This window comes from Gopherus flavomarginatus, chromosome 1, assembly GCF_025201925.1.
Source record: "Gopherus flavomarginatus isolate rGopFla2 chromosome 1, rGopFla2.mat.asm, whole genome shotgun sequence".
Taxonomy (NCBI): domain Eukaryota; kingdom Metazoa; phylum Chordata; order Testudines; family Testudinidae; genus Gopherus; species Gopherus flavomarginatus.
In genome coordinates this window covers 74,160,622-74,170,467 of record NC_066617.1, presented here as the reverse complement: position 1 = coordinate 74,170,467, position 9,846 = coordinate 74,160,622, and the positions used below count along the sequence as shown (strand labels likewise).

At 45.2% G+C, this 9,846-nt stretch overlaps 1 protein-coding gene across 1 annotated transcript; it reads left to right on the top strand.

Annotated features, from left to right (window-relative positions):
- Window positions 1-1,365: 1,365 nt before the first annotated feature.
- PHLDA1 (pleckstrin homology like domain family A member 1) lies at window positions 1,366-6,557 on the top strand. Its single transcript, XM_050935961.1, has 2 exons — window positions 1,366-2,048; window positions 2,576-6,557. The coding sequence occupies exon 1, from the start codon at window positions 1,569-1,571 to the stop codon at window positions 2,013-2,015; it is 447 nt and encodes a 148-aa protein (XP_050791918.1). The 5' UTR covers window positions 1,366-1,568; the 3' UTR covers window positions 2,016-2,048; window positions 2,576-6,557.
- Window positions 6,558-9,846: the final 3,289 nt, after the last annotated feature.

Below are 9,846 nucleotides of genomic sequence, written 5' to 3'. Positions count from 1 at the left end.
GTGTCTGAAAGGCTGGTTTTGTTAGGAAGCTGATACAGAGCCAGTGATAAGCAAGACAGATTCCTTCACGCTGGATGCAAGGTGTAATATGATAACTCTCAGTCCTGGGTGCCCCGAGAACCATCACACAAATTACAGCAGTTTGAGCGGGTACTTATGCAGGAATGACAGTATATAGGTCAAAACTGTTGAGGCATCCAGTCTAGTTCACCATATTGTTCTTGTTCTTCTCAGATATTAATTCAAAAAGCTGCAAGTGAGTTGTGTTTCATAAAGTAGTGTCTAATTCCACTATCAGTCTAGGCCCATACAGCAGCACAGCTCCCAGGGTACGGTGGTGTAGATGCTTCCTCTGTTGATATGTTGGGGGTTTTCTGGTGCCCTGGTTAATCCACCTGTCTGAGAGGTGGTAGCTAGATCAGCCGAAGAATTCTTCCATTGACCTAGCCATGTATATCTACACCCAGGATTCGGTTGACCTAACCGCAGTGCTCAGGGCATGAAATTTTTCACAGCCCTGAGCAACCCAGCTAGGTCAATCTAATTTTTAAGACCAGCCCCTAGGGAAAAACTAGATAAAAAATTGGCTCTCTCCCCTTTTCCACTTAGGCTGGGTCTAGACTGGAGTTTTTGGTCTTGTTGTAGTGTATGTTCACCACCATCCTTGTAAATGCTGCTGGCCATATTTCAGGTTTGTTTCTTATAAGGTTTCTAAGGTGAATTAGACACAGACATAAAAGGTTTGTGATCTGGAACATACTTCAGTGATGTTCATTAGCATTAGTGAGTAGGTGCTGGACAATTTGTGTGTGGGGGGGGGGGGAGGGCTGAGAGCCATTGAACCAAACTGTAAACCTTATGTATGATGGAAACCACTTCAGACCGCACCCCCAGTTCCAGCAACTATGACTGTAAATAGTCTGAGAGCTGCCTCTTAATAATAATAAATAATTACTAAAGACACCTAGCTTTTATAGAGAGCTTTTCAGCCTTTGAGCTCACTTTTTTTCTGGAGCGGGCCAGGGGCTTTGATGACTCTACAGCAACAATACATGAAACTATTTAGTCGGTAGCAAACTGTAAGCAGAAGAGAAAATAGCAGTGGTCGGATTTAACCATCACCCGGCCTGCCGGGGAGCGGATGAAGGCGAAGTGTCAGCCGATTTCCCACCCTAGTCAGAACAAAGGCCAAGCCCATCAGGGTGACAGCGACGGGAGGCGCCTGCCAGGAAGCGCGCCGCGAGGCAGCCCCATATTTGGAAGGGAACCCAGGGAAGCGGGGGCGTGAGAAAGGAACGTGGCTTTGCCGGAGCTGGGCTTCCCCTCTGCCGGGTGTCACTCCGGGCTGGGCGAAGCGCGCTGCGAGGCGGAGCCGCCAGCCTGAGCGCCCAGAACCTGACGCCCGCTGCGCACGGCCGCTCGCTGCCCACGATCTTCCCGGCTTTGCCGGAGCCTGGCCGCTCGCCGCCATCCGCTTCGGGCGCGGGGAGGAAAGGGCCCGGCTGCTGCCTGCCCTGCCGGGAGGAGGCTCCGCGGCCAGCAGGCGCAAGCCGCCCCGTGCCAGGAGGATGCTGGAGAGCGGCTGCAAGGCGCTGAAGGAGGGCGTGCTGGAGAAGCGGAGCGACGGGCTGCTGCAGCTGTGGAAGAAGAAGCGCTGCATCCTGACCGAGGAAGGGCTGCTCCTCGTGCCCCCCAAGCAGCCGCAGCCGGGGCCCCCGGCCGCCGAGCCGCCGGCCGCCAAGATCAAGGAGCTGCACTTCTCCCACATGAAGACGGTGGACTGCGTGGAGCGGAAGGGCAAGTACGTGTATTTCACCGTGGTCATGGCCGAGGGGAAGGAGATCGACTTTCGGGGCCCGCAGGAGCAGGGCTGGAACGCCGAGATCACGCTGCAGCTGGTGCAGTACAAGAACCGCCAGGCCATCCTGGCCGTCAAGTCCACCCGCCAGAAGCAGCAGCACCTGGTCCAGCAGCACCCGGGCCACCGCCTCCGCAGCGCCTCCAATTCCGCGTAGGGCGCCCGACGGACCGGCCCCGGCCCAGCCCAGGTACCTCCCCGGGCTCCTAGGAATCCTGCCCCCTCCCCTGCCAGCCCCAGGGCGCCGGGGAGCTGCGGGGCGCCAGAGCCAAGCCGGGAATCCCCGGATCCCTCCCTAGGGCGAAGCAGGTGGGCTCCCAAGGCACTGGGAGCCTTTACAAATCTAACCATCGCCCACTTACCGGCCTGGGACTCCGTCTGCCTGCGGGAGCGGGAAGAGTTTTCTCTGCTCTCAGCCCTTTCCTCCTCCCCTGGCACCTTCGAGGAGTTTCGGAGACAGCCGGGGAGCGCGGCTGATTTAGCGCTGCCTTTTGTGCCGCGGGTGAATGGTTTCCGAGCCCTGGCCTGTCCTTATCCGCTCCGCCAGGAGCCCATATGATCTTCCATCCCTTTGTGCCTGGTTCACTGTTGCAGGACGGTGCCCCTACCATTTGTCATTCAGAGAACTTGTTCCAGGCACAGGCAGGGTGGCTATCTGTGCACACACCATTTGTCAGCTCATTCCGATTCCCTTCCTTCTATATTATTGTATCACAGGTTGAATCCAAGCAGCACTTCAGGAAGTGAGACTGATGAGCAGCACATTTCTGTTGTGAGCATATTTCAGTGGATCGACAAACTTGGCAAACCGAGGAGAGCCGCGGAGCAGGGAGACTGGAGAGCGTCAGGTCAACAGCCTGAAAACCCAGCGAGTTTTCTGCACAATCCCTTCCTTGGTGGGGGGGAAAACATTTCAAGTCACATAGACTCTGAGTACTATTTATGAACCTTGGAAAGGATCATCTGGCATGATGGGGCTTCTAGGACACATGATGTACTGTAAATTTATTTTAAAGTGTTTTATTTTATGGTTATTTATTAGGGATTTTGTAAAAGGCTTATTTGCAAGACCTTTCTGAATGTAGGCCATTATCCAGAAATTAAATTCCAAATAGAAATTCAAAGCACACCTTAGCTCCCAGATATATTGCAACCTTTGGAGAGAGAGGGGGAGATTGTGGGAGAAGTGAATGATTTATATGACCATGAATGCTGGGTGGTTTTCCACATGGAATGCAATAGTTTTCATTTCTCCCCAAAATATTGTTTTAGAAACTGTTGTTGTATTAATGTGGAAAGTATAATGCGTGGTTTAGAATTAGGACAAAGATCTTAATGCACAAGAAATTGCTTCTCTCCAAGGGTTGGAACCTGATGTCAAGGTTATTATTCTTTTTTAACCATAAATATGGGGGAAGAGTATTACATTTTATACACAATTCAGTTATACAGAATTGATAATCTGATTCATTATTATTAGATAAAATACCTTTGTTTCATTTGTCATATACAGCAGTTGAAGAGGGAACTCTGACCAATTTGATTTGTGATATGAGAATGTCATGTTAAAATTATATCAATTTTATGTGCTCGCTTATTTTGTGTTATGAAAATGGTTGTAAGAGCTGAGAACTATTTATTAAAACTTCTGTACATTTGAGTTCAGGGCTCTCTTGGTGCAGAAGGTTTATGAAAGGGCCATGTTCCTGACCTTTTTCTGACAGATTCTAAAGCCCATCTTGTAAATGTCTTAAAGTGTTCAAATGAGTCATTTCAGTCATAATTTTCCTAAACTGAAAAATGCTATATTACTGAGATAAACAAGCTTATTTTGGTGTGTAATGTTACCAGCTGTTGAGAGATGTGTTGGGATCTTGTCTGCATTATGTTAATGAACCCCATGAAATCAAGAAACAAAGTACTAGGCATATGTGTCTTCCTTCTCCTGTTGAAATCAATGAGAGTTTTGCTGTTGATTTCAGCATATGAGGTAACTAGACCCTGATCCAGAAAAACAAGTTATGCCCGTGATCATGTGCTTTACTGGATTGGGCCCTTAATGTGGTGGATCATTTTGCACTGCTGTAGTTAAAGCTCTTTGCTTTGAAATAAATAGGGAGTTGTCCTTAAAAATCTGATAGTACGATTTGGCCTTTTATTGCTAAGTCAAGGTACAGAACCTCAGCCATGGAACTATTTCTTTTTACTAACTCAGTAGGGAAATTGCTCTGCTCTGCCCGTTTATAAGCTATGCAAATGTAAACAGAGACTAAAAGTAATATGTTTAGAACTTTTGATTTGTAGCTTTACCTTAAAAAAAGACTGGATAGAAGAAATCATGAAAATGACACAGTGAGATCTTACCCTTCAAATGCAATGCTTGGTTTATCTCCTAATTTACTCCCCGTCTCACACTGAGGTCCAGTCCTGCAAGCTGCTGAATTCATTCTGCTCCCCTTTATCTTACAGGGTATTCAGGGTACTGAGCCCCTTCCAGGGTGATGAAACATTATTTAGCCCTATTCTGCAAACATGTAAGTAGCCCCATTAATGTCATTGAGACTACACATGTGAATAAAGTTAAGCAAGTGTTAACAGAATTAAGGCCCAGACCTGCAAACCCTCATGTGACCAGTCCCCGGGGGGCTATTGGAGTTCAGGCCCTTTGTGGGGATCTATATTGACTGGATTGGAATGGCAGGTTACAATTGCCCTAAGAAAGTCATTCCTTTGAGGCTAATTGACACTGAGAATGTTCAGCACGTTGCAGGACTGGACCCCTCAGTCTAGACGCAGGAAGGAAGGAGATGAAAAGATACCCTGCAAGTACAGCAGCTAGTTTTCACATCTCAATACATTTGCCATTCTCATTCTGCCAAATCTTAGGTGATTGTGCTGGAAGGGAGAGTTACAAAATAGACTGTAATTTGTAGTGGCTCCTTGAAAACCATTCCCCGTGACTGTGTAAAACATCTGCCTTTTAAAAAGTGCCTAAATATTGATTTGTGGAAAAACGTGACCTCTTTTTCAGAGCCATTAATTACAGTTTATCAGGTAGCTAATCCACTCTTTCAGATATACACCTATAGCACTGGAAATTCACCTATCAAAACATGAATTTAACCAGGTAAAGAATAAATGTAATTATTCAAAATATGTCTCTCTGTGATCCAAGATATGTAATTTCCCTGGGAGATGGAGTCATTCCTATCCTGCACAAACCTGATCCAAAGCCCACTGAAGTCAAGACTCCTTCCGATGCTAGAAGGACTTCCATTGAGTTTGGCAGGCTTTGGATCAGGCCCTAAATCATTTAATTTTATCATTTTCCCTCAAAGTGCTTCTGCTTTTAAAAACAAACAAGGACATTTTTTAAAGGTTTAAATAACATTAAGGTTCTGTCTCAAACTGATGAAAGGCAGGACTTTCAAAATCAAGTCTGATGGCATCATTAGCTCACACTTTGATACATTTTCCCTCCAAGTTGAAATCAAAGTGTCCTCTTTCACGTTGCATGTCTTAGTTTATGTTGGGTTGAGACAGGCTCTTTCTGTATTATTTGAACATCTATCTTAAATGTAATAATCTTTATCATGAACAAACTGTTGCTTGTTGATACTGCCAAATGTGTTACTTATTTCCCGTTACATTGTTTAAAACGTTGCTGTCAGCTCAGGTGCTGCTGTGACAGGTGAGCACATCACAAAATCCACTTCTGAGTTGGCATCTGTGCTTGTGGTATAAGTAGAAGGTCCAGTGGTTGGCTGGGATGAGGGGGTTCACTTCCCTCAGCTCAGGATTGAGGCGGTGTGAGGCAGCTTGGCACATGCTGCTGCTCATGTCATCCCAGTGTCAATAAGACTTCAATCTCTGAGGCATTCAATCTGGCAGCTTTCTCAAGCACTAAATTTACTATGCTCTTCTTGAGGAAAGTAGCAATATAGACCAAAAATTCATCTGGACTTGTAAAGATAAATGTTTGTTTTGTTCTTTTCCTACTGAACAGTCTTCGTTGACTCTACGTGGTTAGATATTGATTGTCACCTACATGTTCTTTGTCAGTGGTAACTACTCAGATAGGTCCAATGGGTCCTACCATTCATGGCAGAACAACATGCATAATCCAACTCAAGGTTCAAGAGTGAAGGAAGCATGATAGCCCCTCCCTTTAATGGAAGAAGGATAGAATGGGTGTAGGACTCAAATGAATTTAATAGAAAACAAACTACAGTGCCACTGAAACAAAAAGAGGTGCTCAGTGTAGCTAGTAGCAGTGTGGAAAGCTGGTTAATAAAGAGGTCAACCTTTTATGTCTTAGTAGAAGACATTGGTGCAAACTGAATGTGCCTGCATGTAAGGAGGGGCAGGATTTGGCAAGGAAATTCAAGCTGTGGTGACCATTCTGTAGCGTAATAGCTTTGTACTCAGAAGCAAGAAGTTCAGCCAAATGTGATCTCCATTCCACCCTGAAGTAGCTCCTCTTCTTTAAAGTTCATGATCTGTAACTGCCGGCTTCTGACCATTAGCTGCAGTGATGTACCAAATGTTTTCTAGCATATCCCATCGTTAGCTGAAATATTGGTGTTGTCAAATTTGTGTGTAAATATGACTCATAAATGATTTCTGAGAGATGTGACTTATTTTTCATATTTTTCAAAATGCATTCCATTTCAAATAAAGAGGTATCTATTGAAATGAATTGGTGCCATGTTGAAGGAACTATCCTTTGGGGCTATAGCTTCTTAGCTTACAAATGTTTAAGGGGCTGATCTAGAGACCACTAAAGTTAATGAAAGTCTTTTCATTGACCTGAATAGGCTCTAGAAGAGGCTTGTGGGGTTTTTTGAAAGACAACATGAGTTCACAACAACTATTTACCTAGAGCTTTCCTAAAAGAACAGCTGATTGAATTAACAGTGTCATCCAGTAACTTTTCTACATACAGCACAGTTGTAAGGTGTTAGGTTTTGTAGCTTGTGCATGGGTGGACTGCTCTTTGATTTCAGTGGGGCTCTGCTTGGCACAGGAGTTCACCAATATGCAACAAGTTGCAGGACAGAGGCCTCCTCAGACTAATCGTTATCAGTGAGCATGGTGATCTCTATGTATGAGGTAGAGAAGCTGGGTAAGAGTCTAAAGAGCAGCATGAGATTTGCCTTGTTGTTCTTCTATCAGCATCTAAAAGCAGGAGCGGCTCTAGACATTTCGCCTCCCCGAGCAGGGCGGCATGCCCCGGGGGGCACTGCCGGTCACCGGGAGGGCGGCAGGCGACTCCGGTGGACCTCCTGTAGGCGTGCCTGCAGAGGGTCTGCTGGTCCCACGGCTCCGGTGGACCTCCCACACGGGAGGTCCACCAGAGCCGCGGGACCAGCAGACCCTCCACAGGGTCCACCGGAGCCGCCTGCCGCCCTCCCGGCGACCGACAGAGTGCCCCCCGCGGCATGCCGCCCCAAGCACGCGCTTGGCGTGCTGGGGCCTGGAGCCGCCCCTGTCTAAAAGCCGCTGATGGAATTTCAAGTAAGCTTTAAGTAGCCCGGAAAGGACACTTCAAACATTAAGAGTATCCTCTTACAACAGCACTGGTTCCTTATATGTGACAAGGAATGATGTGTGAAAAGAAGAATGTGCAACTGCCACTGTTGCTTTTGGAGTCTCTGTGGAATGATAAGTCTTCAGGTGTGTCGAGCTGCCTCAGTGAAGTTAAGCTGTGTTACCATGACCTTTGATATTTAGCACTACCAATTATATTAAGTTCAGTCGCACAATTCGTTCTTTGGCTCTCTTGTAAGTATATAACAACACACATTTGCCAGTCTCTTTTATTTGTGAGTCACCAAACATATCTGCTCTAATGTATATTTCAAGAGATGTTCAGGCCAAAATTTTCAAATATAGGTGCCTAAAGTGTAAGCACTTTGATTCATAAACAACTTTATTTTTAGAGGTGCCGAGTGCCCGCTTCTCCCTCTGAGCCGCTGGTGCCCAGCTACTTCTAAAAATCAGGCCACTTTTAATTAGGTGTCTGTAGATTTAGTTGCTTAAATGCTAAGCTCCTAAGGTTGAGAATGTTGCTTGCAGCTTTTACAGGGTGGTATCAGCTATTACCTTGTAATTGTAGCTTGAAAAACATGTAAAAATATATTTAACAAAAAGGAATAGGAATACATAATAAAAGAAGAGTTTTGAAAAGAAGCTCAATCTATTAGCTTGACAAAGAGAAGGTTAAGGGATGACTTGTCATAGTATCTACCTGGGCTACAAATATTTGATGCTGCGCTCTTCAGTCTAGCAGACAAAGGTATAACAAGAGTCAATGGCTGGAAATCAAAGTTAAACATATTAACGGCCAGGATTATTAACCATTAAAACAACTTACCAAGGGTTGCTCATGGTGGATTTTCCATCACTAGCAATTTTTAAAGCAAGATTGGCTGTTTTTCTAAAAGATCTGCTCTGGTGCAAATAGAAATTATTTTGGGGAAGTCCTATGGCCTGGGTCATGCAGAATTCCCAGCAATTCCTTCTGGCCTTAAAATCTATGAATAATTTGTCATTTTCAGTGTTTCCACTAAAGATGACATTAATCTCTGTGTGTAGGGCGCCACTCACAAGATCTATGCCCATTTGAGTCCTATGTAAGTCCTATCGTGCTGCCTTCAGTTAGACTTCAGTGGTAGATAGGCCTCGTGTGGGCATTGTGCCCAGAAGTGAAGTTCATCCTGCGTGAACTGGGCTGTTGTCTTCCTCCACAGGGGCACTCATTTTAATAATACCTTCCAGAAAGAGTTTACTTTGATGTAAAATAAGATGGAAAGAACACTATATAAAAACATTAGGAATCATTGCAAGATGTAAAGGTAGGATTTATTGGCCTGATCTGAAACCCACTGAACTCAATAGGAATCTTTCCATTGATTAAAATAGACTTTGGCTAAAGCCCCATAAGCAGATTTTTGGTGTTGTGCATAAATGCATATATGCATTTAATTATTTTTATTTGTGTGTTTTTTCTTTTGGTTTGTTTAGTTCTTTTGTGTGAACTTAAATTATTAAACCAGCTCTTAAATTCAGTCATTTTCTAAATGACTGAATTTAGAACAGTGACACTTTGATTCCTAAATGCTTTCACTATCACTTTGCCATCATTGTGAAAATGGCGGCTTCCCTTTTTTAAAACATGACACTTTCCCCATGATTTACTTGTTTGCAATTAGATGCTGTGATGAGAATAAGTATTCTGGGTTTTTGCTTTCAATTTCTACAGTAAAACTTGGACAAAGATAATTGGAACGTGAAATGACTCATGTTGTTTTCTAAGGGTTTGGCTACACTTGCGAGTTACAGCGCAATAAAGGAGCCCCCTGCACACTAGCTCACTCCCCCCGTCCACACTGGCAAGGCATGTAGAGCACCTGGACTCTGCGGCTAGAGCTCTGCTGGTACTCCACCTCAGCGAGTGGAATAACATTTGCTGCATCCCGCATTTCGACTTCCCCTACGGTGATCTTCTGGTCTGGGCAAAAGATCTCAGCTTGCAGCTTCCTGAAGAGGCCAGTGTTCCAAAAGATGTGTGCATCATGCACCTCTCTGGGCCAGCCTGTGTTAATGTCAATGAAACATCTATGGTGATCCACAAGTGCTTGGAGAACCATAGAGAAATACCCCTTCCAATTAACATATGCAGAAGCTAGATGGGCTGGTGCCAGAATTGGAATATGCATCCTATCTATTGCCCCTCTGCAGTTAGGGAAACCCATTTGTGCAAAGCCATCCACAATGTCCTGCACGTTACCCAGAGTCATGGTTCTTCTGAGCAGGATGCGATTAATGGCCCTGCAAACTTGCATCAACACGATTCCAATGGTCAACTTTCCCACTCCAAACTGGTTAGCGACCAATCGGTAGCTGTATGGAGTTGCCAGCTTCCAGATTGCAATAGCCACCCACTTCTCCACCATCAGGAAAGCTCTCAATCTTGTGTCCTTGCG

Coding starts and splice junctions, on each gene's coding strand:
- PHLDA1 (XM_050935961.1), top strand. CDS start 1,569: ATGCTGGAGAGCGGCTGCAAGGCGCTGAAGGAGGGCGTGCTGGAGAAG.